This window comes from Trichechus manatus, unplaced genomic scaffold, assembly GCF_000243295.1.
Source record: "Trichechus manatus latirostris isolate Lorelei unplaced genomic scaffold, TriManLat1.0 scaffold00102, whole genome shotgun sequence".
Classification (NCBI taxonomy): Eukaryota; Metazoa; Chordata; class Mammalia; order Sirenia; family Trichechidae; genus Trichechus; species Trichechus manatus.
Genome location: NW_004444038.1, coordinates 5,669,086 through 5,696,839, shown reverse-complemented (window position 1 = coordinate 5,696,839; position 27,754 = coordinate 5,669,086). Strand labels below are relative to the sequence as shown.

At 39.9% G+C, this 27,754-nt stretch overlaps 1 protein-coding gene across 1 annotated transcript in view; it reads right to left on the bottom strand.

Annotated features, from left to right (window-relative positions):
• Window positions 1–27,754, bottom strand: part of MYO16 (myosin XVI) — a 637,778-nt gene that overhangs the window by 79,203 nt on the left and 530,821 nt on the right. The window contains exons 29-32 of the mRNA XM_004382940.2: window positions 26,160–26,256; window positions 20,214–20,460; window positions 18,015–18,286; window positions 6,183–7,358 (exon numbers count right to left, since the gene is read on the bottom strand). Coding sequence (XP_004382997.2) covers window positions 6,183–7,358; window positions 18,015–18,286; window positions 20,214–20,460; window positions 26,160–26,256 — 1,792 coding nt within the window. The remainder of the gene's footprint in view (window positions 1–6,182; window positions 7,359–18,014; window positions 18,287–20,213; window positions 20,461–26,159; window positions 26,257–27,754) is intronic.

The window sequence follows — 27,754 nt, the reverse complement described above, 5'->3', positions numbered from 1 at the left end:
AACAACTGTACAACAGGGGAAAAAAAAGTTTTATCTGTCCTCTTTCCACATATTTTACTGGTAATGAGTTTGTGTTTCACTTCAGAAGGGAATTACTTTCTCAGACAGGGACTTTGTAGCATAATTTTAATTGTTGTCAGAGAGTAAGGAAGGCATAATAAAAACAATCCAGAGTTTGGGAGAAAGGGGGCTTGTGCTTGATCGGTGACTCTGAGACGGGTTAGTTTTTACGATGATGGAGAAATCACTTAATCCCTCAAAGTCTCAGATTGTTCATTAGCAAATGGGGATGCTAACACCTGCTTCACGGCTTCACGGAGAGGCGAGGATCCAGGGAGAAAACACACGCCAAAGTGCTGGGCGAACGGTAAAGAACCACTTAGAAATATTAGCTCTTAGTATGATTAACAGAGCACCACGAACAGGGTGTTTCTCAGGATTCCCATAACTGTGGTCACAGGCATATACCTAGAATTGCTACGATTATTTTTATTCATTTTCCTCCTCTGGCCTTTTGCATTCGTTGTGGGAGAGATCCCAAGAGTTATTGCTGAATTCTCGTGAAATAGAAGGGAAACAATGAAAATAATTCAGAACCTTGTTAAGAAGCAGAGATGGAGCTTCCACGTGGACAACTTTGCCCACTCTCATTCCATGCCAAGCAAACAGCTCCTTTTGTTATCCTTCTTTCTTGCTCAAAAGTCATGGCTGTATTCGAAAAAGACCACGTGCCTTGCACTTGCCTCTTACCATATATTCCTTCTTCTACCTGGAATGCCTATTTTTCTAGCTTCTGTACCTGGAGAAAGTCCATTAATCCATCATTCCATTCCATTGTTTCTCCCTGCTCATGTGCCAATTCTTCTGTGAAGTTCTCCTAGATTCCCCAAAGCAGTGACTCACTCCATTTACGGGACTCTAAAAATACCACGTGTACACATCTGTTATGGTGGTCCTTAACCTCTTCCAGATCATCAATGTTTTTTGAGAATCGGATGGAGTCTATGAAGCCCCTTCTCATAAAAATGTACATGCTATGCCACTGGGCTTCATGGACCGCTTGAAGATCATCTGTGGATCCACTAGTGGTTCATGGCCCTCAGGTTAAAAATTCTCCCCTCTACTATAATTTCATTCATTGAAACTGGTTACTCATCTGCCTCCTTCACCGTTTGTGAGAGGGCAGGGACAATGCAGTCTTACTTATTTCTGGTATTCCTAGTAGCAAGCCATGTGTTTACATTTAATAAACACTTACTGGATAACTACAGGAGCCCTGATGGCCCAGTGGTTAAGAGCTCAGCTGCTAACCAAAGAGTTGGCAGTTTGAACCCACCAGCTGCTCCCTGGGGACCCTATAGGGCAGTTCTACTCTGTCTTATAGGGTTGCTGTGAGATGGAATCGACTCAACAGCAATGGGTTTGGTTTCTTTTTCTTTTTTTTTTCAGTTGGATAAGTATATGGGAATTATCTCTATAAGTTAACTTAAGTCCAGTTTACAGGCCTCTGGTTGCAGAATTTCCCTGTGTGAATTCTTGGGCATTTATAGAGGGGAGGTGTGTAAATCGTGAGAAAATGTCACATACATTCACAGCATATGACGAGTTTTTTTTTTTAATGTCTTTCCGATTAATAGGAGGACTAAAAGCTTTGTGCTCTTAACATATATAAGCTTGCTACTGACCAATTTAGTAAAATCCAAAGTTTATTTCTAAGAGTAGATGAACTAAATATTACTCATATCAGACATTTAGAGAATCAGAAACATTCTAACCTATAGCTGCAAGTACCAGGCATAGATGTTCTCTGTTAAATGCAGAGGGGCCAAGAATTTGGAGGAAAAAAAAAAATTCACTAGACACATTCTCCCCATGTCAAAGTTCAGTTTCACTGGCAAGGCGAGGGAAGAAAGTTTTACATTGCTTTTCCTTGCCTAATACCTACTTTGATAAATGGAGACCTTCCTTCTCTAGGCATGTTAATCTAGTCTCCCCAAAGGATTTACTCATTTGGAAAACTCAGCATTGATTCAAGATGGCGCTATGATGCAGAGGAATGCCTCCCTCCCACAGGAGGGAGACTTTTATGTTAGACAGGAATGCAGACAGCATCCGATCACTGAGAACAATCACACATCGGTGAGCTATGTGCTCATTCTGTTCACACCCTTTATAATTTTGATGAACCCCCATGTCCCCATCCATCACAAATAAACCACCTCCAAGAGAAAGCATCTGGGGGAGTAAAAAAGATTAACTGCTTTGGATGGGATAACACACTAAAAGAGCCTGGGCATAGGCAAGAAGTCTATAGGTTGTCGAACTCTGCATTAGTTAACCAAAAAAAATAATGCTGCAGTCTCATTAGAACGCACCAGAGATTACATGAAGATAATGTCAAAACTGCTGTTTCAAAACACAGGGAATGGAAAATGGCAATTTACAAACACTGTCCTTGAGCAAGGCACAGATTCCTGCTAGGAATTCAGTGGTAGTTCATTGGTTTTATGGGATTCTGCTTCTTGTTATTAAACGATGCCTAGGTAACTGAGCTTAATTTGGCATATAAAAAAAAAAAAAAAACTCACGCCGTCGAGTCGATTCTGACTCACAGTGACCCTAGAGGACAGAGTAGAACTGCCCATAGGGTTTCCAAGGAGCGGCTGGTGGATTCAAACTGCCGATACTTCAGATTCTTATAAAATAATGATTTTAAATGTTATTGTATGTGTTTTTGAAACTTTGATCTTTCATACTTCATTTTGCTTGGATATAGTATTTAAAAATCTGCACAGTCGAATGACAGAGGTTGTAGAAGACAGTACAATGGGCTGACCTTACCAGTTGTCCACCTCACCGACTGTCATCAAAGCTTGTATGGAAGATCTTACCAGCTTGTTCTGGTGGAAATCTAACCCTGAGAATGATTCTGTTTGTATCTTGAAAAATGATATCATGGCCGCCAGAGTCAGGCTTCCATCATGAAGAGCATCTCATGTAGGTGAGGATTTAAATGGGTTGACTTCCTATATTAAACTGATTTAAGAAAAAAATCTATTTTTTCCTAGTGCTACTAATAAAATGATAAGAAGGATGTACTTCTAAATAATTCAGGGCTAGGGTAAGGTAACAGGTGGAGGCAGAGATGAAACAGGACTGGCGTGGAGAGGACTCATTAATCTATTTTCTCTACTTTTGAATATGTTTAAAATTTTCCGTAAGGCAAACTTTTAGAAAAAGTTCATTTTTATACAAATGGCCCTATAGAATAAACTTTGTTCATATAATACTCTGATTTCAAAATATAAAAATATTCTTATTCATAATGTTTATATAATAAAATAAAATATTTAAAATTTACAGTAATTTACATTTGGCGTGATTCTTATTAAGGTAAAAACACTATAAGAACTAGATCTATCAAATATATTTATATGCCAAACTGCCTTTTCTAGGTGGCTTTTTCATTAAACAAGGATTTAATAACCACCTACTACATTCAGGAGCCCTGCTGGTGCAGTTGTTAAGAGCTATGGCTGCTAACCAAAAAGCTGGCAGCTTGAATCCGCCAGCTGTTCCTTGGAAGCCCTGTAGGGTGGTTCTACTCTGCCCTAAAGGGTTGCTATGAGTCACATCTGACTCAATGGCAATGGGTTTGGTTTTTGGTTTGGTTACTATATGCAAAGAAATATTAGACATTATAATTTTTTGTTGCTATCATTTTTAAGTACTTATTTGTATCTTATAAACTAAAGATGCACAGTATCAAGAAGTAATAAAACTGAACGTTTGAAGCAAATATTCTGTGAATGAGGCCTTTCATTAACTCAGCACGGCTCTCCCTCATTTTCGTCATCCAGATTTCTGAGAGTGCAGTGCATTTTGGTCAGTACCCTAACATCCTGATCTTTTTCAGTCAGTGGGGAATAACACTCATTTTTTATTTTTCCATATTTTTCTGGATAAACTCAATCAGACACTGAGATCCCATTCAGAGCAACGGGGCACCCTAGTGATCTGAAGGGGCCAGTGATGTGCCTCTTCACCATCTGAATGAGGTCTCATATTTTTGGAAACTGAGCAACTAGAAATAATTAACATAATAATATTAGTCATATTATAGGAGCAGATGAAAAACATTTTTCTCATTAATGGGATAATTGTATCTAGAAAGGCACAGACAATTAAACATTAATCATTCTTAATTTTAAATGCCAAGTAGCCCGCATTCTCTATTCCAAATTTTTATATATATCCATAAGCTGTGAAGTACATGTTTGGCTTTATTTTTTGCATTTATGAAACAATTTTCTACATCCAGACTGTATGGCTCTTTCTTCTTGCTCTCAGGTGATCAAATGTGAATTCTTTCAAGCCCCTTTTCTACTCAATGCATATCTGCATATTTTTCTGTCTGAATTAGCATCATTAGGAGTTTGTTAAGAGAAGAGACTACGGAGACAAAATTATAGGGTTCAAGACATGGTTTGTGAGCAGAGAGACTTCAAGTAAATTGATTAATCTCTCTGTATCTCAGTTTTCCCATCTGCAAAATGGGGATATAGTAGCAGATAATAGTAGTCAGATACCTCAGTGAGAATCAAAGAGGTTATTAAACAATGCCTGCAACACAGTAAGCAGTATACAGTTACTTGCTGCTAATATTATTCCTCACAGATGGTAATCACATCTATTATCTGCAGAATAAAAGTTTGCCTGTTTGTGCACTCTGAACTCTTGGAAGTTAACTTTGTATGCTTCAAATTGCATATCCAAGAGTCTATTTTAAAGCAATTAATATTTATGAAATACTGCACACAATTCTATGGAATAGTGATAGAGTAGAATTACCCTCTGATTTTCTATACACAACTCACCATACATTACATCTTAACTAAGAACACCTACAACAGGGAATTAATGAGCAATTTAATCTGCCCAAGGTCATTGTTTCAAAGAGGCAAGGGGCGTATCTTGAATCCTCCTACAAAACTTCCAGCATAATTTTTTTCACATCAAAACTGTACAAGAAGTGACTTGTAATTCATTTAGCCACCTTGAGGGTGAGCTAGCAACCCACCGGATTATTTGGTAGGAAAACTATTTCAGGTGAGATTAAAAATGAGGTCAAAATGGAAGATTTTAAAAGGAAGAAATCCCAAGGGTATCATAAATCCTTAATAACAGCCATTCAATTCTTTCAGATGCAAATGGTTGTTGAGCTTAGTATCAAATTTTGTACACCTGTAATAATCATGCAAGCAGCTAGAATGATCCCATAAGAACATGTCAAGCCAACATGTAAATTTATTTTCCATGTTCAGACCATCAAGAATTACACAAATCTCAATCGCATAGTTGGAAATCTGCTAATCTGGTGTATGGAAATGACCCGGTCTGATATTGCGAAGTTTTCTGCTATCACACCTACTTTGCAAGTGGTAGAAGTTGCCAATTTCCATATTTATGAAAAAGTCCTAAGTAGCTCAAACCAATCTTTTCAAACTAGAAACGGGTTTTGTAAAAGCCCACTGCAGGAAAATAGATGTTTTATAATTTTAGTGTTAGAACTAAGAATGTTGTACCTGAGACTTTGATACGTGTTACAGAATACTGCTTAATGTCTCCATAAGAAGCTATAATTACTAAACGCACACACCACGCCTGGGGGCCTAGATATTTCTCACTATCCTCTGAGTCCCAGGCTTTGTTATTTCCAAACGACGAGATCTTTCTAGAAATTCATTAACTTCATTTCCTTGGATAGCGCCAAGAAAAATTCAAAGAATTCTGATCTATAGTAAAATGAGGTTTTATAAGCTTTTAGTTATAAAAGCCAACATTGATTTGTTCATTTAATGCTTTTCTCTTAGACTGCATTTTGTTCCTTGGAATGAAACCATATGACTTGAAATTCAAACATTCGGCTCCTTACGGGTACAATTTCATTTATTAATGGCCTATAATTAAGAAGAAATCGTTAGCTAAACAAACAATTAGCTTATTTTGTCTGAAGAATAAATGGGGGTGGGGGGAGGTTACTCATTCATTTGGTAAATGTTCTTCGCCTTGACCTACTATTCCCTCAGTCAGTTTGCTTTCTGGATTTTCTACACACATACACATAAATAAATACATAAATGCATGAACGTGAAAAAAGGGAGAAATTGCTGCTCGCTTACCTTCAGGTTCTCTAATTTTTCTTCCTGCTGCAGACCTCCGAAGCACACTCCTTCCGGAGTTAAACAGACTAGTTAACTCATCCAGAGGGCTAGTCAGAGGCCTTGAGTTTGGAGGGCTGTAGGGAACTGGTGACGAGGAGTTAGAGTTGGACTTCCTGTGGTCAGCTCTCGAGGCCTTTACTGGCGAGTAAGGAGGCTTGGAGAAAGAGCTGTAAGCACCACTCACTGCTGGGGCAGAGCTTGGCTTCTGATGTCCTTTGGGCAAATCAGAACCTGTGGCTGCTTTTCCTGTATTCACCACCAACTTCTCCGGTGGGAAAGTGAAATGTGTGGAGGGCCGGAAAGCCGCAGGAGGAGGCAAAGGAGGAGGAGGTGGCGTTGAAGGGGGAGACGCTTTGTTTGACCCATTAAACACAGTTAAGCCAGGGGACGCAGGCCTGTCACTGTCCCCTTTTTGGTTTTTGGAATACTGTGGAGACAAAGGACTTGAACCTTCTGGCTGGACAGGGTATTTGAGGTTGGTTTCCAGGACGGGCAGTTTTTTCACCTCCAGGGGAGTTAAAGGGGATTCATCAGAAGCAGGTGAGCACGTTACCGGGGTTGGAGGAAACACAAGAAGTGGGGGACGGTGGGGAAGCAGATTCGGGAAAGGGGGCGGAATGTCACAAGCATCTTTAAAGGTCCCCGTTGCTTGGCAGCTGATGTCACCATCCTCAAAGGTGATAGGCTTTTGACTCTCAAAAAACAGAGAGGGCGATGCAGCCACGAAGGAGACCAGGCCCAGGCTGCTGCTCTCCTGAGGCAAAAAGTGTTTCATCTCTTCATACACGGACTCGCCTTGGTCTGGGCTGTCTGTCTCAGTGCCACCAGCCGTGATGGTATTCCCTACCATCTCAATGTACACTGGTTCTGTTTCGTCCTCCTCTTCCTGTGACATGGTCAGACCGGGAGAGCCCTGGGGTGGCCCACCGGTGGTGGCGGCCCTGTGCGTGGCCGGCAGGTCCTGGTGGGGGACTTTACCTGCCGCCTGCACCGGCCTCCCTTCTCCTGGCTTGGGGGCCACTATCTCTTCATAGGAGCCGCTGAGCTTCGTGTTGGGGCTTCGTTTGGGCTTTCGAGGGGGGATCTTTTTCATGGTGCTGTAATCATCGCTGTGTGGCCTGGGCCGGGTCAAAACTGAAGAAGGGAAGAAAAGGAAGCGATGGGGGAGAGTTAGTAAGATTCCACAATGAAACGATTGCTTGGTTGGAGTCTGGCTTTTCCCAGACCTGCCTTAGTTACCACAGCTCCTGGGAGCTCTGAACTATGGAGGACCCAGGTTTGCATGTTAGTCCACCCCCTAGGGCGCCCAGCTAAGCCTAAGCTTCTGAGGACTTGTATAAAGAAAAATGGTTTTAGGTTTTTTAGAACTGGAGGGTAACTTCCACCCGTGAAAGATGTAAAGGGAAAGTACAAGTCTCCCAAGAATATGTCACCTGGAGCCCTGGTCGTGTAGTGGTTAAGGGCTCAGCTGCTAACCAAAAGGTCGGCAGTTCGAATCCACCAGCTGCTCTCTGGAAACCCTATGGGGCAGTTCTACTCTGTCCTATAGGGTCACTATGAGTCAGAATCCACTCCACAGCAACGAGTTTGGGTTTTTGTTTTTTTTCACTCAGCCACCTATAACGCTAAAGGTCCCTAAGTAGCATAAACGATTCGTGCTTGACAACTGACTGAAAGTTTGGTTCAAAGCCACCCAGTGGCACCACAGACAAAAGACATGGCCATCTGCTTCCATGAAGATTACAGCCAAGGAAAGGTCAGCTCCACTCTGTAAAACGTGGCGTTGTCATGAATTGGAATCAGCTAGACCCCAACTGGTTCGTTTATTTTGGGTTTATAAAGCTAAATGATCTTGTGATTTAGTAGGGTAAAAACACTTAGAGGTCATCTGTTGTATTTGCATTCTTAGTACCTAATTATGAGGCTTAGAACCTAATAATGCAATAAATACTGGTTGAACTGATCCTAATAATTCTAGAGGTGAGAAAACAGAAATCTAGGAAGAGCAAACAAATGAGCTAGTGGCACCTGAGTAAATGAGTAAACTTGAATATTTAGGTTGTCTAAAACGAACAAAACAACAAAAATACCCATGAGGACAGAGAAGATTAACAAAAAAGAAGATGAAATTTTTAAAAATGGTGTCAAGGGTGGGTTATACAATCATCAGTATATCTGAAACCTTAACAGAAACACATATTTAACCATGAAATAAGAGTATAACATTTAAGTAAAACCTTCTTAAGTGGAAACTTCCTAAGCTGCCAAAACGGGGAAAATTTTAGAAAAATCAGTAGACACTAACTTAAAAAGAGGCAGAAGTACTACTTAAATATGTGAGTTTAAAACATTTATTAAAGGCCAAGTGAAAACAGAAATTCTGAGCAACTTTCTAAAAAAGTTTTTCATCCAAATGTATTTTTGCTATAAACTATAATGGTGTTTTTCATAAATAAACATAATTTCTCCAGAAACTGGGAAATTATTTTAGAAAAATCATGTAAAGTTTTATTGAAATATAAAGCTTATCAAAATCTTGGATTACTTTTTACAATTTGATATTTTACTAACCTGTAATATGGAGTACTTGATGTAGGAACATCTAATTTTGTTGAGTTATTTTACTAGTTGTTGTCAGTTGCCATTGATGCAATTCCAACTCATGACAACCCAATGTGTGCAGAGTAGAACTGCTCCATAGGATTTTCAAGGCTGTGACCTTTCAAAGGCAGGTCCGTCTTCTGAGGTATCTTGGACAGGTTCGAATGGCCAACCTTTTGGCTAGTAGTTGTGCTAAATCATTTGTACCAACCAACCACCCAGGAAGTCCTTATTTAACCAGGGCGCCATTTCCTGTCACTATGACTGCACGTTATGACAGCACTCTCTGTCCTCGGTTTTGAGGACATAAGGAGGTAAAATGGTTAAAATTAAAGGCTTTGGAGTCAGACGTAGGTTCAAATCTCACACCATCACTTATTCGTCAGTCATTAATGTATTCATGTGTTCAACCAGTCTCTATTGAGATACTTCAGTGAATTAAAAGATAAATAATTTCTGGCCTTCCTCCACCCTAGTGAGAGGAGTCAAATAACAAAAAAGTAAATTTAACAAATGAATAAATTCTATAGTGTATTAGACAATGGCACATGTGATGAAAATGAGAAACAACAGACCAGGATAAGAGGTTACAGAATTGTGTGTGTGTCTGTGTGTGTCTGTGTGTGTGTCTGTGTGTGTGTGTGTTGAGGGCAGTGGGTGGAGAATTGCAATTTTAAGTGAGATCTGAGGCAAATATCTTTTAGCCTCAGTGTAATCATGCATAAAAATAGTGGTATTAGTAACTATCTCAGAGGACTAAAATAGATATTGCATGTAAAATGCTTAGCTCAGTTCCTGGCACACTGTAAAGATGAATTACATGGTAAACACACAAATATGAATGGAAAAGAACAAAGTTAATTTTCCAACTCAATGGACATCTTTGTCAGCCAGTATTAAACAGTTTTACCAAAAGCAGCCAACTTTTAAGAGCAGTAAAGACCAGAAATGTGCAATTCTGTAATTAACAGGCTTTCAATGTACTGAAACATAGCAGCTCCTGAGCTTCTCCTAGGAAGTTAACGATCCAAGCAATTTTTAACATTAGTATTGTAAAGTAGGGCTGAAGATTTGAATACTTTAAAGGATTTGTGGCAGATTGTATTTTCCGAAAATGACTTCAGCAATAGTTTTAGACCCAAACACTCTTCCACTACCTTGGTCCTCTCCCATGGAAAAACAGAGTCTATAACCTCTTCCCTTGAACCTGGATAGGACTTTGTGACTGCCCCAGTTCAATTGTTGTTGTTGTTAGGTGCCATCGAGTTGGTTCCAACTCATAGTTACCCTACCCAACAGAACAAAACACTGTCCAGTCCTGCGCCATCCTCACAATCACTGTTATGCTTGAGCCCACTGTTGTAGCCACTGTGTCAATCTATCTCACTGAGGGTCTTCCTCTCTTTTGCTGATGCTCTACTTTACCAAGCATGATGTCCTTCTCCAGGGACGGGTCTCTCCTGATAACATGTCCCAAGTACACGAGATGAAATCTCACCATCCTCGCTTCAAAAGAGCATTCTGGGTGTACTTTCAAGACAGACTTGTTTGTTCTTCTGGCAGACCATGGTATATTCAATATTCCAATTAGATTAGAAAGTATAATTCAAAGGGTGAAGGTAGGATTCCAGAACACGAGGACAAGCCTTGGAAAATCATTTCCAGGCATTAGGACTAAGTCTTAATCAAGGAACTAGCCACATGGGTCCAGCTGTTTTTCAGTATTATGTCCCAGTAACTGCTGTGTGCCACCTGGTTTCCCCCATTTTGGACTGGAGCATGCATAAAAGTTATCCTATACATGGCCCTTCATTGTATGTTGGTTGTGTGGGGCATAAGTAACATATGTTTTTAGTTCACAGTCTTCAGCTTTAAAGAGTCCTAATTGAGGAGCTGTCATCTAAGGAGAGCTCTTGGGTGGTGCAAACAGTTAAGTATGTGGACACTAACCAAAAGACCAGTGGTTTGATCCTCCTAGATGTGCCTCGGAAGAAAGGTCTCGCAATCTACTTAAGAAAAATCAGCCACTGAAAATTCTACGGAGTACAGTTCTACTCTTACCAATAAGGGTTGCCATGAGTCGGAGTGGACTCTATGGCAACTGGCATGGCATATACCTAAGGAACTGTACTTGAGGATTCTGTAGACCTGGGCATTATTTACATGATGAAATCCTAGATCTTGAGCTTGAGCCTGATGTGATAATGGAATGAGGCTTTGCAGGGCTTTGGGGAGAGGGTGAGGGCATTTCGTATATGGGAGGCATGTGAATTATTTTGTCCAGAGGTAGACTACGACAGATTGTATTTTCCAAAATTGGCCACAGTAATATTTCTGGTCCCATCAAGAGGTGACACCTAGTTCTCCTTTCCTAAAAATTGGATAGGCCTTTGTGACTGCCTTGATGAACAATGCATGGCAGAAGAAATGCCGTGTGGCTTCCAAGGCTGGGTCGTAAAGTACGCCAGAGCCTCCACTACCTGGCCCTTTCTCCATTGGAGCGTGCGTTTGTGAAGCCTTGATGCTTCACATAACAATTTCAGCTACCTACTCTGAAGCTACCACGGACTGCCAGAAGAACAAACAAATCTGTCTTAGAAGTACAGCCAGAATGCTCCTTAGAAGCAAAGATGGTGAGACCTTGTCTTACCTACTTCGGACATGTTATCAGGAGGGACCAGTCCCTGCAGAAGGATATCATTCTTGGTAAAATACAGGGTCAGTGAAAGAGAGGAAGACCCTCGATGACATGGAATGACACAGTGGCGGCAACAATGGGCTCAGCATAGCAAGACTGTGAGGATGGCGCAGGACCGGGCAATGTTCCGTTTGGTGGTACATAGCATGGCTGTGAGTTGGAACCGACCTGATGCGACCTAACAACAACAACCCGGAAACTGCCATTCTCTACAAACTATGAGGAGCGGCCACAGACGGACAGAGATGCCAAGCAGTCCCGGTCCTCAGATGTCAAATGATTCCAGCCTCAGCCATCATCTAGTTTGATCTTCATGAAAAACCTTGAGCACAAACCACCTACCTGAGCTGCATTAACTGCTAGAACTTGAAAGATAGTAAGAGAATGGTTGTTGTGTAAGCCATTAAATTTTGGAGCGGTTTGTTAAGTGACAGTAGATAATGGATACACTATTACTTCGAGGTTTGCTTTAGATGTAGAAAAAGCCCTTTCATATTACCACACTGTAAATGAAAGAGTATGGCTCTTTAAGAGGCAGTCAGGAGGAGTGGTGTCTAGAGCCTGACTGCTTTGGTCCAAGCTTGGCTGTGTGGCCTTGGAGAAGCTGTCTTACCTCTCTGTGACTCAACATCCCCATCTATTCCATGGTCACAATGACAGTACTATTTCACTGGATTGTAGTACAGATTGATAGATACTTAGCATAATGGCAGACACACAATGAACACTCAGTAAGTCTCAGCTGCTTTCATCCTCATCCTCATCCTCATCCTCATCCCTACTACACAACCAGAAATGAATCATGGGTGATATAGCAGGGCTCGTTAAAGTGTGATCTGGGGTTCAGCAATATCAGATCACCTGGGGTGCTTTATTAATATTGCAGATAACATCTTTTCCTGTCCTACCCCAACCTACTAAATTAAAATCTCTTGCAGTGGGAACTGGAAATCTTCATTCTTTATAAACTAAAATCAGACCATCACAGTGAGAGAATTAAAATCTAACTTGTTTTTATGATATCTCTGTGTGTTAAAAGTTAGACTGAAAAGTTATTAAAATGAATTTATATTAGAAGTTTTCATAATTTTTATTAGTTCTAAGATTTATGGGTAAAACAATGCAACTGCTTGATAATATCGATGGAATGGAGTTAGGAGGACATTTCATGATCAAAGGACACCTTTACATCAAGGTCTAGTGTCACAGGAGCAACATGAAGACCCTTACATCTCAAGCCCTATCATCAGTTCACAAACTTGACCCTTCTTTGAGTCACTGTGGAATAATACAGGCACTTGGGTCATTTTTAAGTTCTGTTGGGAGATAAAAGAATTATTTTCTTGCACAAGAATGACACCTTCCTTTTGAATTTTCTGCTAAATCATATCAGACTAATTTCAAGTCTGTCCCGTACAATCGATCTGCACTAGTACACCTGTTTCTTCCACAGAGAACAAGACACCTACGTATTTAATTTATGACCAAAAAAAAGGAAGGAGCGGCGTTTTTGTCAGGAAGGTAAGTATGCAAGTGTCCCCCACGCTCCAACTCCTCAGGTGCGATTTTGCTTAGTTTCAGAGCAACCTAGCACCTAGCAAGAACCCAGTGCTTACGAGATTCTTGAGTAAATGCTGGCTGGCTGGCTGGTTGGCAGGCCAACTGCGTGAATAAGTGAGTATGGATTTAAAACCAGGTATAATTGGGGCGAAAATGGCCTCTACTAAGCTGTAGATATATTGGATCACCCTTAACAAAAAATTTTTTTTCTTGGTGGGAGGAGCTGTCCAGGCAATATTATTACCGTTTCTCCCACCCGATCTTTATCTATCAGGCTGCCTTCTGCGTTCATGTTGCTGTTCAAATATCCCTTCTGACCCTTCTCCAGTTTCCCGAGTCACTTTTTTCCACTGTGTCCCACAGCATCCTGCTCATGCTGCTGTCACTATGTTTATCTCATAATTGGTTTACACCTTTATCTCTCCCACTGCTCTCTGAGGTCCTCGTGGATGCGCCAGGCTCTTGGAATACGCTTAATTAATATTTGCTGAATGAACAAATGTGTCGCAGGTGGTGAAACTCTGCAATAGTGTTCTGTTATTTCCAGCAACACATTTCTCAGAGCAAGGCTTATGGAAGACCTAATTTCTGTCAAATTTCAGGTAATATAGGGAAAAAAAATTAAGGGACTTTGCTGAAAATATGCTGACCAAATCAATTCTGCAAATCTCAATGGTACATTTTGAACCTTGTCAACTTGTGCTCATTTCGATTGCTTGATAGGAAGCTAATTCTGTTTAAATGAAAGCAGCAAAAAACAAGTATATTTCTCTAACATTTATTTATTCATCCAATAAGTCTGTTTTTGAGTGTCTACTATGTGTCAGTCACTGTTCTGGGATAAATATGTAAACAAGACAGTAAACAACAACAAATCAGAACACTGTTTCGAAATTAAACCACGGAGCTCAACTATTCTACAGTCTACACGTGTAAATTGTGTTGTATGTATGGAGAGTGGAGTCGCACAGCAAGCTTTGAACAAAATGATTGACTCATTTGTGTCTTATTTTCAAGGGAGTGCACTGCTGGAGTCTAGAGGGAAGGTGAGTGTGGAAGTCACATCATAGAGGTCAGAGCTTCCCAAGAAAAAACTGCTTTTCATAATGTCACCTCAAGTAGCAATCACTCTGGTCCAGACCCTGGGCCCCATACATGGTGATTTAATCCCAAATCGGCACATTAGGCTTCAGTATCTGTGTCAGAGATGAGGAAACTGAGGCTTAAGGGCTCAGGTAACAACAGGTATCTACCTAGCTATATAATTTTGCAGAGTGTTTGGGATGCCCCAGGCAATAAGGCTTTAGAAGTATTGCCTTATTTATTCCTCATACATAGCCCTTGGTAGAGATTCTAAAGCCATTCCCATTTGATGCACATGGATGTAGAAAGACTGAGTCACTTCTGCAAAGTGGCATGGATAGTAAGCGGTAGAGCTGGGACTTGAACCCACATGAAATGCAGGCATACTTAACTTCAAATCAGGAGACAATGCATCAAAAATTTTAACTGTGTTTGGGAGAAAGTCTGCACCTTGGATATTGAGAATCAAATTTCCAGAAGAGCACTCTAGTTGGAAAATCCCTACTGAAGAGAAAGTGAATAGTAGGTCCTGTCTTCCCTTTCATAGCCACTATTTTCAAATAGCAACCCCAGACTTTGAAAAAAGGGTACTTTCAAATAATTAGCTCTAGCTTGTTAATAGCTTGCAAACAAGTGTTAAAACTTACTGGCCCATAAAATTGTTTCATGCTTTTCAGGCACAAATTTACTGGAAAAAAAAATCAGCCCTCATTCTTTACTATAGCCACGTTTATTGGATGAGAACCTATAGAAAAAGGTATGTGGTTAACGAATTGTTACAAGAACAAGGCTGAACAAAAAGAACACGTTTAATGTGATCTAATTATTGGTTACTGTACAATTCGTGGCCTTCATTCTCCAATCAGATTGATTAGCTGCTTTATTTGCAAGGAGCCCTGGTGGCACAGTGGTGAAGAGCTCAGCTGCTAACCAAAAGGTCGGCAGTTCCAATCCACTAGCTGCTCCTTGGAAACCCTAAAGGCAGTTCTACTCTGTCCTTTAGGGTTGCTATGAGTCAGAATCGACTTGACGACAACGGATTTTTTGGTTTATTTGTAAAGGAAAAGAATTTGATTTTGATTTTTTAACACACCAAAAAGAATGACTCAGATAATAAACTAATTTCAGTTTTAGTCCTTGTCGTTATGAAACCAGGGTTCACAAATCATTTCAAATCTTCTTCCTATCTTTTGGTAAAAAAGAGGCTACATTTTTGAAGTCTTACTAGGTGCAAAGAACTCAATGTTGCTCCTGCGGTAAAATATGAAGGGATTAAAATCAGTGCAAATTCTACACAGTGTAGCCAACCGTGGCTACTGAGTGCTTAAAATGTGACCAGTGTGACAAAAGAACTGAATTTTTAATTTTATTTAATTTAAACTGAAATAGCCCCATGTGCCTAGTAAAAGTCCTCGAGTGCTGCAAATGGTTTGCCTTGTCTACTAACTGGAAGGTTGGTGGTTTGAACGTATCCAATGGCTACGCAGCAGAAAGGCCTGGTGATTTGCTTCTCTTAAGATTACAGCCAAGAAAGTCCTCAGGAGCAGTTCTACTCCCTAACACACGGGGGCGCTGTGAATCAGGATCAACTCAAAGACAACAGATTTGGTTTTTGGTTATGTGCTAGTGGCCACTGCGTTGGACGGCACAGGTTAGATTATAGTAGAATTGTGAAGTCCTGAGAAAGATGTCCGAGGTGCAGTGGTCCATGTAATTATTATCCTGCTCTGCTGTGTTTACGACCTCTCACAACTGCATGAATGGAACTAGGACCAGGCTAATGGCTGAATTATCACATATAGGCAGAGCGTCCTTGTGATTATGGATTTGAAATTCAGAGCACGAAGAAACTGAGTGACTAAGCCTCTCCATTAGGCCTCTCTGACTTTCCAGTGGAACAAGCCAACATATTCAAAAACAAGAAGCTTTTAAAGACATTGCAAGCTATTCCGGGACCTACTTATCCAAATGCATAGAGCTTGTTTGCAGTTTTCAAATTTGGATGAGGCTCCATTTCGTACACATGGCCTTTTTCAAACTTGTTTGGGACTATTTTCCAATTTCTGAGACTATTTTGAGTCTTTCACATTATTCCTATCTCATCAATCTCAGCATTTTAGATACTAACTCTTCCAACCTGCCAAAAACAAACAAACATTGTTCTTATTCTAATCACACTGTTTTGAGATCTGTATCATAAGTTCAACTCTGAGGTCAGAAAGAAATATAGTGAAAATATGACTTATCCCACTTTCGCGAAGAGGGCGTGATTTGTTTGATGTATAAGCCTCTACTTTGTACTGCACATTCTTACAACGCTCTATTTCTTTGGAGACCTCATTCTAACTTCATTTTATATCCATATCTATATCTACTTTGAAAACTTTTCCTTTAATGTCATTTTTCATTTTTCTTTTTGTCCTCAGAACTGTGACTCTTAGAACACACACTTGGGCTCTCCTCCCAATAAGTTTTATGACTTTCTTTCACATCTTCATGTAAGTTATTATTGCAATGCAACTTGTATTGACAGCAACTTCTTTTAGTAAAAATTCTCCAAAAGATCTATTTTTTCTTAAAGAGACTCATCAAAAACATTTTGGAAAATAACTAAAAAAAAGACCAGTTGCTGTCGAGTTGATGCTGACTCATGACGACCCACGTGTGTCAGAGTACAACTGTGCTCCATCGGGTTTTCAATGACTGATTTTTCTGGCAAGGATCACCAGCACTTTCTTCTGAAGTGTCTGTGGGTGGACTTGAACCTCTCATCTAGAACGTACTTAACCTCTAGCCTTCTGTTTCAGGGACATCCTTCACCTGCCTTGTGTCAGTCACCTTTCCACAGATGATCTTACTGTTTTGCTGTGTTTTTGTATTTTCAGTTCATTTATGTACCAAAATAGTTTTGCTCAATCCTAGGCTCCAATATTATTTTCCAGTGAGGCCTATTTAGAATTTAGAATTTAGAATTTCAACTTTCCAGCCTACACTACAATCTTTTATCCTATTTTCTTTCTTTCCACACTATCTTCTTCTAAAATACTTATATTTATTTACTTGTTTATTGTGTTTACCAACTGTCTTCCCCCATTGAAATATAAACTCCATGAGGCAAAACTGTTTTTGCTTGTTTTGTTCACTATTGTATCCCCTGGCCCTAGAACAGGGTCTAACACAGTAGGTGATGAATAAAATCTGTTGAATGAGTGATAGAATTCGTGCTCCACATAGAAGCACTCCCCCCATTACTAATTAAATAAAAATTAATAACTGGTCAATAATCACCACATGTTCTGAGTTATGAGAGATGTTTTGAGAGTAAATTGCATTTCTTCTTTTTAAAATAAATATTTCTAGACTACACATGCTGAACTTTGTTATCTAGGCCCGAAGGTTTCACTAACTGTGTCTGGCTGCACAACCATTTTCCTCTGTGTGCAGAATTTCACTTCCCATATGATAAAGCGGGTTTCATTTTTAATTAGATTCATTTTTAATTTATCAGGAAAGCCTGATGAAACTTTTGACGTCGTAATCAGTGAAAATTGACATGTCATAGCGACTACGTTTTTGAATTGCTCTGGTTGCAGGCTGCTCATTCAATGCTGAGGTGGCAACAGGAGTAAAGGAGATGATATATAAGTAGCTTTCCCCTAAGAGGCTTAGACATTTGAATAAATGTTATTTATATTTAATGATTAAAGAGCGGCCGACAAGCCAACAATTGGATTTATTTCTATTAAAAATATATTAGAGTAATAATACTGCTTTGGGGCACTTAAAGACCGGAAGTCTGAACATCAATAAACCCCAGCGTGCTGTTTTCTCATTCCCTTTTAGCTAACCTTCATTAGCTGTTTCCTTAGCAGCTGCTGACAAGCAGGCACTCACAGCCTCGTAAGAGGCACTCAGCCTGGTGTTGGGGTCTCTCTTTGGCTTGGGCGGAGGCTGTTTCCGTGGTGATGGCAGTCCACTGCTGTCGTCCATACTGAACACGGAGTGCAGGGAAGGAGACCTGGTGGATGATCCAGCCAGAGACTGGACCAGGCTGTCCACTGCTGTCGGCACTGGTACGGAGCTGGAATGCAAATACCTGGGTCCACACCTGTCCTCCGCGCTTAGAGGAAAACAACACATACACACCACAACACGGGAGATCCCCAGACGCATTATTCAAAGGAGAACAATGAACCTGTTCAAGCAAACACAGCTTTCTGGTAAGCAGTCTGTCCACACCCCTGCTGCGGCCAGAGGGTGTGTGTGCAGCTCTCTGGCCATGAAAGAATCCAGAGACAGCAGCCCGATTCTCCTGGCCCCTGCTTTACGATAAATGACCATGTTGGACCTTCATGATTATTACTCTTTCAAATCCTCACCCAAACATTTCTTAAGTAGTTTCACATTTTCTATCAGCCATTCACTGAATGAATTTTTCACACTCGAATTAGTAAGCAAATCAAAAAACCAGAATTTCAATTTGAATGATAATTTCTGGAAAATCCATCTTCATAGAGAGTTATTACTGATGCATCAAATACAGGGAGTTCATCAAAATTTCCCCTCGCAAAGGGAGCAAAGACTCTACTTAACACTAGCAAAGATTTACACTTGGGCTTTCTCTCTCTCTCTTTTTTTTTTTTTGCTTTGCCATTTCAATTCCATCAGCAATTATTTAATTATGCACAGAATTATTCTTTCTTTTCTTTTTTGCCTGCTACTATATATGTTTGCCAATGCCAAGGGCACTGCTGGTGTTCAATAAATAAACAGACAAATGATTCTTCACTTAATTTTATATCAGGCCAATAAATACATAATCCAATTGAGAAACGGGGAGGTTGTTTAGTTCCAGCAGAGAAAATAATAAATATTATTCTGGAAGTGGTATAAAATTAACAGTTATCTGGTTTAAAAATTCCTTCTGGCGTTACATGTCAATGTAATCATGCATTAATAGATGCCAGTGCATCCATTTCACAAGGAGCTTCCAGAGCATTTGTTTTGATAATTATATATATTTGTGTGGCAGAAGACCAACGGGGCTGGAATCTACCACAGGCGAGAGCCAGATGCCCACGTAGTAAATGAAAGAGCTGAAGATGAAAGCATGGAACTCAGTGGATAATTTGTTTTCCCTGTAATGTTTAATTACAGTTTTCCTTACAAAGGGGATTTTTTTTTTCAGTACTTAATCACTGAGATATTTGAAACTAATTAACTGGAGACACATTGCCATTTTCATTTTAATAAAAAATCAGTTGACACAGGCATTAAAGGCAAAGGGGAGTCATTTCCAGGGAGCAACAACCAGATACTATCAAGTTCCTACGGAAAATAAACATCTCCCTGGCAAGGGATGAAGATACAAAGGGAACAGGTTGTCGCCATCCCTGGGAGGGTGCTTGCTCTGCACAGGTGACCTCATCACTCACGGAGAGGGAGGCATGGCACGGTAAGATGCAGAAGGACTTGTCTGGCTTCACATTTCTGTTTCAGCATTCAAAGTGAACTTTTAAATAAAAAGCTTTTTCCTAAAGTTTTCTTTATTGGCAAGGACAGTGTGACAGTTGAGGAAGGGGAATATAATAGATACAAACACTTCATTATTGATTTCACTGCTTTTAGGCTTTCCTAGTGGTTTCTCGATTTTTTGTCATATTTCCAGAAGCTTCTATAAGTCAGCCTTATATACATCACACTTGTATAAAAATGTCAAAAGCCCAGTTACATGTTTTTGCTGATGCAGTCATTAGATTCTTTAAAACTCTGAGTGTGCTTGAGACAGTCAATAAGTGACACAAGCATTGCAGGTGAAACAATAATTATTTTAAAGGACGAAAGCAACAAATATAACATGTTTTTCATTTAGGAAAAACACCTTTTTAGATTACTGGGCGGTTTCAAATGACAAACCACGCATGGATGCTGGTTACGGCAACTACTGTCGTATTTGATTGAACTCTGCATTAACAGCTAAGGGAATTCTCCTGACTCCACTGGATCAATTACAAAGGTAATTAAAGTTGCATATTAACTATCGTTACCTTTTGGTTCCTTCCTCTTGTTTGCTCCTGGCCTCTAACTTTTCTTTATGGTAAGTGGCATCCATTTCATTCCGGAGCCGGTCATTTTCCCGGGCAATGTCTGAAGCGTTCTGAACGACCAGGGCATCGTAGGTTTTCAGCCCCATGTCCTCTGTGTTCTGTAGAAAGCTATTGATGGAAGTGACCTCTTGCTGTTTGATGCTCCTTTTCTGAAGCAAGTGCTGGCGTGCTAGAAATCCTCTGACAACTTTCATCCAGGAAGACAATCATGGACCAGTGAGAGGAGCAAAAGTGAACCACAGACACACAAACAAAATCACCGTGCATAGACATGTGCCCAGTTATAAAATAAGATACATTCAACTCGTTATAACAACTTACTAAAACATCCTATCCTCGTATTAAGAAGGGTATCCAAGTTCAGTAACAACAACCCTAAAGGCAGAAGCCCTGGACCTGAATGAGGTCCTGCAGGTAATATTTATAATAAGGTTTCCACACCTTTACTGGTAACACAGATTCGAAAATGATGAACTGGGTTAAAATCAGTGGAAAGAGGAAGGTCCAAAACCTCAGGAATTTTGGGGTGTGACTCCAAGCGGATCATTTTGGGGTGCACTGATCTCCCATTATATCAAATGACAATGGAAACGGCTGAGGCCTGTGGCATTAGTCTTTGAAAATATCATACATATCGTGTTTCTAAGATGATTTGATTTCTAGAAAAACTAACGCATTTAAGACTCTGGAAATATTTTATGTAGAAATGTAGGGTATCCTTCCTGCTCCCTGAAGACATGGAGCTAGAAAAATGTGTGAAATTGGAGGAAGCAAATGAGTGAGAAAACTTTGAAACGGGAGATACGTCAGTAACAAATGTAAGGCCTTAAAACAAAAATAATAATGATGCTGTTTAAAGGCACTTTTATGTGTCAGACACTCTATTATATATTACAATATTCTGTTATACCATAATTTATATCATTCTCTGTGTTTTAATATATACATAATGGTCTATATCATTATCTCCACTTTGTATGTGAAGAAAGAGAAGCTTAGTGAGGTTAAGAAAGCTCCCCAAGCAGACACAAGCTTTAAGTGATAGAGCCAGGATTCAAATCCCTCTGTACTTGTGATGCCACGTTTGATCGTTTAACGAAGGAGATGAGATCTGTCTCTCCCCAGAGAGTGCTGCGACCAACAGGGGAACTAATAGGGAAGCATATTTGCGATCGATATGAGGAAGAACTTTCTAACAATTAGTACAGGGTGAAAATGATCAGGCTGCCTTCTGAGAAAAGGAGTCCTCTCCCAGCCCCTGTGGCTTCCTCTCATCAAGGCTGTGAACTTCCCATTTGGACTTTTTATGAGGTCCATGATGTGGTCCCTTGCAATTCCAAGTTTCTAATTATAAGAAGGTATTATGATTATAAGAAGATATATAATTTCAGGGAAAACCAAAGTGCATAGCAAATACATTTTATTCTTGTCTTTAGGGGAAGAAAAAAAGCCTGTAAAACATTAAGTGCCTTAAAATATTCCACAGTTATAGAAGAACAAACGTGTGGGCCATTATAATACCCATTTTGATGTCTACTTGATTAAAGGTGGAAAGCTGAACACTACTTTCTACAATTATGCCTTCAGAGGGAAATAATATGCCAACATCTAAAATGCTTAAGGCTTTTCTCAGATGGCCAAATGTTTAGTTACTTTGGAATGCAAAGTTGTATTCAGTTAACTGCAAAACAGTCATGCTGAACTAATCTAATGGGGAAAAAATGGTAAAAGGTATAATCAGACTTTCAGGAATATAAAGTGTGGAATAAAATACAGAAGTGTTAACCGTGTGAGGGGCACGTTGAGAGAGAGAAGCAGAAAATCTTAAATTGGCCTGTTCGCTGTCTCATTCTTGTTATGTTAAAAAAAAAAAATGAGACAGTGACTTTTGGAAGGGTGAAGGTGAGGCTATATTCAAGATGTTTAATCTCTCGTAATAAAGGAAGATTAATGTGGATATGCCAGCCTTCCTCTGACCCCCTACTACAGCAAAGCTATTCATTGACTTCACATTCACCCGGGGAAATCTATTGTCCAAAATCCAAAGAACTCCATTTTCTCACGCTTCATACTAGCAGCCTTTAAATTCTTTGAAATTTTATACCACTTGCTGAAAATTGACATCCTTATAAGAGACGGCTAATAAAAATCAATTTGCCACAAAGCGACATTGATGTTTGTTTTCTTCCTATTTCAACGCTACCGTGACTCCTACAGTGTTAAAACCTTAACTTACTGTCATTTTTCATCCAGGATAAAATGAATATATACAGTCATAGAGGAAGCTTCTGGTAGACATAATTTGAATCCCTACTAAAAGTTCCAGCTTTTTTTTCCACCCAAAAATTTACAAAGAAAAAAAAATTAGAACTCTTAACAAAACATGGAAAGGACTCCAGATTATATAAATTTTGAATAAATTTAATATTAGAAAAAAGCATGAAAGGAATAGTTCCAAGAGATGTAAAAATAAAAACCAATAATTAATGCTTTGCATTTAAGGACCTGAAATTTTAAATCTGCTTTTATATCCATTATTTCATTTACGCAACATGAAATTACGGTTTTTATCTTGATACCTTTATTTTTAACCATTCTCAATTTTTTTTTTTCTTTAGAGGTGAATAGGTAATTAAGTTCTGTTCCTTTCTTCTGTCTCAGATCAGCAGGGCAGAACAACTCAGTCTTTGTAACTAAATAGAATACAATTTTCTAGTAAGCACCCTTGATGGATGATAGGGTATAAATTCTTCTAATTAAATTTAAGAAAAGTGTCCATGAGAATTTGTGATACCATGTTCTGTTATCTATAATAACATTATATGAAATGGGACTGTGTCCCAATTTCAGCTGAGGCTGTAAATACAGATTCTGATTCATGGGGTCTGGGGTGGAGTCTAAGAGCGCATTTCTAACCAGCTCCAACAGGATGCTCATGCTGCAGGTTCTTGGATCACATACTGGTGGTGTGGTGCTAACCCCACAAACAGGAATTGCAAAGGCGGTGGTCCAAACAGACCTGTGACCTGAACCTCTCCCTGACACTGAGGATGTAACAGGATGAAGTTAAACAGGCCAGATTATTACAAATCAGAGAGGGACACTCTTTACCAAGAGTTGGTGGTGGGTCCCCTTCCATCGCCCAGAGGTCCCTGCATCCCTTCCTCCCTCCAGTCTGGTGAAGAGGCTTCAAGAGACCACCTAGAACTCTCTAATGAGACTTCTGGAGTTTGGTGGACACCATGGACTGTGAGGCCTGAAAAGGCATGAAGAAGCAGCTGGTGGATCCCGCCATGCTGTTGAACAGTGCGTGGGCTCTGTGTGGGAGAAGCTGCATGCTGAAGGGCCCACGAGTCTGTCTCCTGGGCACCAGTCATGGCTTGTCAAGAAAGAGATGCCTGCTTGGAGTCATTCCAAGAGTTCTCCTTACAGGGTAACGAGATCCTGACACAGAGTGTCTATATGGGGTGGACAACCTGGTGCCCAAGAAGAGGCAATTACCAATGACCAGCAAAGGAGAGTCTTTCCAGTCCTAAGATCGTTAGAGAAGGGAATCCCTGAAATGCTCCTGAATATGATCAGAGGCACTTAAAACCTGTCCCAGCCAGAGGAGACCAATGCCAAATTACTCTGGTGCCAGTCAGGAAGGCCTGTCTCCCTGTTGCTTCTACCTCCTCTTCAACCCTGGAGGAGCCAGAGGCACCCTAAATAGGTAGGGGAGAAAGGGATAGAGCTCAGGGCTAGCAAGCAAAAGAGTACCATGCCCCCTCTGCCAGGGAGTATCCCAGACTGAAGCTAGTCTGAACCTAGCTAGGAGGGAAGTTTGAACTTGAAATGAGATTCTAAATTGTGATCATTTCTTGAACCAGACAGAGTCATTTCTAGCCTGATGCTGTTTAAGAAGCTACATTGTAGTAGGACTTTTTATTACCAGAGAACGACGGAAATGTCATGGAACCCATTGAAAATTTCATCAGGGGTGTGCCCAAACTAATCTCATGGAGGTTCAAGCAGGTAGAGGCTTGAACAGAATAAAATTGATTTCTGCATCCTATGAGGTTTGCTTCTTAGATCAACAGTTACACATATATCAGACAGCTAAGTTCATTACAACTAGCCCCACTGAAAACTAGCATACAGATTACCTCCTCCCTCTTTTATTTTTCTTTAAAGATTATATTTATGCTATAAATAATGCAATTAAATAATCAGCCTATAAGTTTTATGTGAGGCATAGTTATTATCAATCCTAAAACGTATCCATTTTTCATGTTCACTTGAGTTTTAATAGAAAAAAAATTTACATGTAATCTCTCCTAAAGTTAAAATGGGTAGATGCTATCTGCTATCAAACATAGCCCTCCAAATATCATCACTTCATAAAGGAAAAATAAAGGCAAGGATTTTTCCGAAGCATATGTAGAATTACATAAAATGCTGATTGGTTGATTGGCTTGCTCTTTCTCTCCAAACTGTGGTGTACCAGTAGAGTTGACTGAAATGTCATGGGATTTGGCACTATGGTTGTATCTAAGTACCAGACAGGGAGTTTTCCCACTGTAGATTCAAAGGCCCCCTCAATTGACCTGTGCTATTTGAAAGGGTCAAAAAGCATGAATCTTTTCAAGGTATTGTTGTTGTTAGGTGCTGTTGAGTCTACTTCAACTCATAGCGACCCCATGTGACAGAGCAGAACTGCCCATAGGGTTTACTAGGCTGTAATTCTTATGGGAGCAGATTGCCAGATCTTTCTCTCAAAGAGCCGCTGGGTGGGTTTGAACCATCAACCTTCCATTTAGTTCCTGAGTGCTTAACCCTTATGCAATCAGGGCTCTTTATTGTCAAGGTAGGAGATGTATAAATAATAAGATATGTATATTCCCTCTTCCAAATTCTGATTTCGGTGAAAATTTGATATAAAGTTTCGCATAGACTAACTACCAAAGAAAGCATGAGCACTGTGACTGCAAAATTGGTCTAAAAACAGATAAATGGCTAACACAGCTGTGATGCTTCCTAAACTTCCAATAAACTATTTAACCAAATGGAGCATCAAGAAATGAACAGAGTGGTCCAGTATAAGGTAGATACCGCTGAAGTTTAAACATGGAGGTACACTAAATTATCTTGTATTTAACAACCCAAAAAGGTCAGACGTGCTGACTTCCCCTTTATTGTGTGTTATCCTTCCCCTCACCTAGGTGACTCTTGTATACTATCTAGTCAGTGAATTCCCGCTTGGAGCAAAGAAGACTGAAGAACACCAAAGACACAAGGATAATATCAGCCCAAGAGACAAAAGGGTCACATAAACCAGAGACTCCATCAATCTGAGACCAGAAGAACTAGATGGTGCCTGGCTACCAATGACTGCTCTGACAGGGAACACAACAGAGAGTCCCTGACGGAGTGGGAGAAAAGTGTGGAGGAGAACTCAAATTCACATAAAAAAAAACCACACTTAATGGTCTGACTGAGACTGGAGGAACCCCTGAAGCCATGGCCCTCGGATGCTCTGTTCACCCAAAACTAAAACCATTCCCGAAGCCCGCTCTTCAGACAAAGATTAGAATGGCCTATAAAACATAAAATAATACTTGTGAAGAGTATGCTTCTTAGTTCAAGCAGATACATGAGACCAAATGGGCAGCTCCTGTCCAGAGGAAGGATGAGAAGGCAGAGAGGGTCAGGAGCTGGTTGGATGGACACAGGAAACCCGGGGTGGAAAGCAGAAATGTGCTGTCACATTACAGGGATTGCAACTAGTGTCACATGGCAATATGCATATAAATTTTTGTATGAGAAATTAACTTATGCTGTAAACTTTCACCTAAAGCACAATTAAAAAAAAAAAAAAGGTCAGAAATGTTGGTATGTAATTGTTACCTTTTTGGCAGGTTATAACTTTTCTCTGCAGCTGTAGACACAAATCACTGAGCTGGTCCGCTTGCCAGTATTTTAAAAACACTTTTCGGACTCCCATCTAAAATACAAACAACAGGGAAACATTTAACACCAAGAAGATGGCAAAATGATGAAGGGAAAATAACCAGGCAGGAGATTTTTGCAGAAGAGGGTGAGCAGAAACAATGCTAACACAATCAATTCCAGTGCATTTCTCTTATTTTTTTTAACCTTATTGCATTTAATCAAAACCTCAAAGGTTTCTTTCTAATAAACACATTTGCTGTGTATACACATTGTCACCAATGTTTGCAAATGCATACACACGGCAGTTGTGGTGGCTGCAGCCTGTAGTGCAAAGAGAAACACTGGCCTTGACATTTATCAGAAGATAAAACCATCCCCATGACTGAATTCTCCCATTCCATAGCTAGGTCCCCGTGTTTCCTTTTCTTTCCTCCACTCAGAGAACAGTGGTTGGGCTGTAAAAATGGATACAAAACAAAACATAAAGCTGACATATGAAACTGTCAACTATTTTTCCATGACATCCCATATTATTATAAATTGAGTGTTTATAGAACTACAGTTATAGAACTGAAGCACAAAATTGAAGAGTCTCAACAAGTCATCTTTGAGCAATAATCTTCTATATATATGCTTACATAAACACCAGCTATACAGCGAACGTACTTCTCCAGAATGTTTAAAAAGAAATTTCAGTGTGCTACCATGTTTCTACGCAAAGCTCCAGTGGTATGCTATTATTAATGAAGATAGCTGCCAAAAAAGTCCTTAAAACCCCGTAACAATAAGCCACATTCGTACATTTTTAATAATTTTCTTGTGTGTTGTGTTTACTTTCTAAGAAGTCACAGAAGCATGATAGGTGTGAGGAATGTCCCTCTCACAGTAATTGCTCAAGTCCCAAAAAGGAAGCAGACATCAATAATTACAGAAAACCCACTACTGTCGAGTCGATTCCAACTCTTAGTGACCCCGTAGGGTTTCCAAGGCTGTAAATCTCTACAAAAGCAAATTGCCACATAATAATTACAGAAGAACCTGGTAAATCCTAACGTGAAGTACTGTGGGCACTCTGAGGTGATATCCTGTTAGATGGAGGAAAGTTACGGCTCAGGCAAATCTCGTGATATGGTCACAGTTATATTCTTAGCACTCGAGACAAACACCGTCAAAGTGAGAGGAAGACTAACGTGTGCTCCCGAGCATAAGCTGTGGACATTAAAATAATAACAACCCACAGCCAACGTCATACACCACATTGTCACCAGAAGCTTGCAAGTATATACACACCATTAGGTACTGGAATGGTTTATAGGTCAGAGTTGTCTTGTCTTCAGAGTGTTTGACCAGAGACGTTTTATGAACCTTTTCCTTTTGAAACTAAGTTTACTCCAAACATATTTGGTCACTTCCCATTTTTCCATTCAACTCACCCCTTAGCCATTGATCTGTTGTTTTATTTTTTATTTTTTTTATTTTTTTTTTTTAATATTTTATTGTACTTCAGGTGAAGGCTTACAGAACAGATAGTTTCTCATGTAACAGTAACA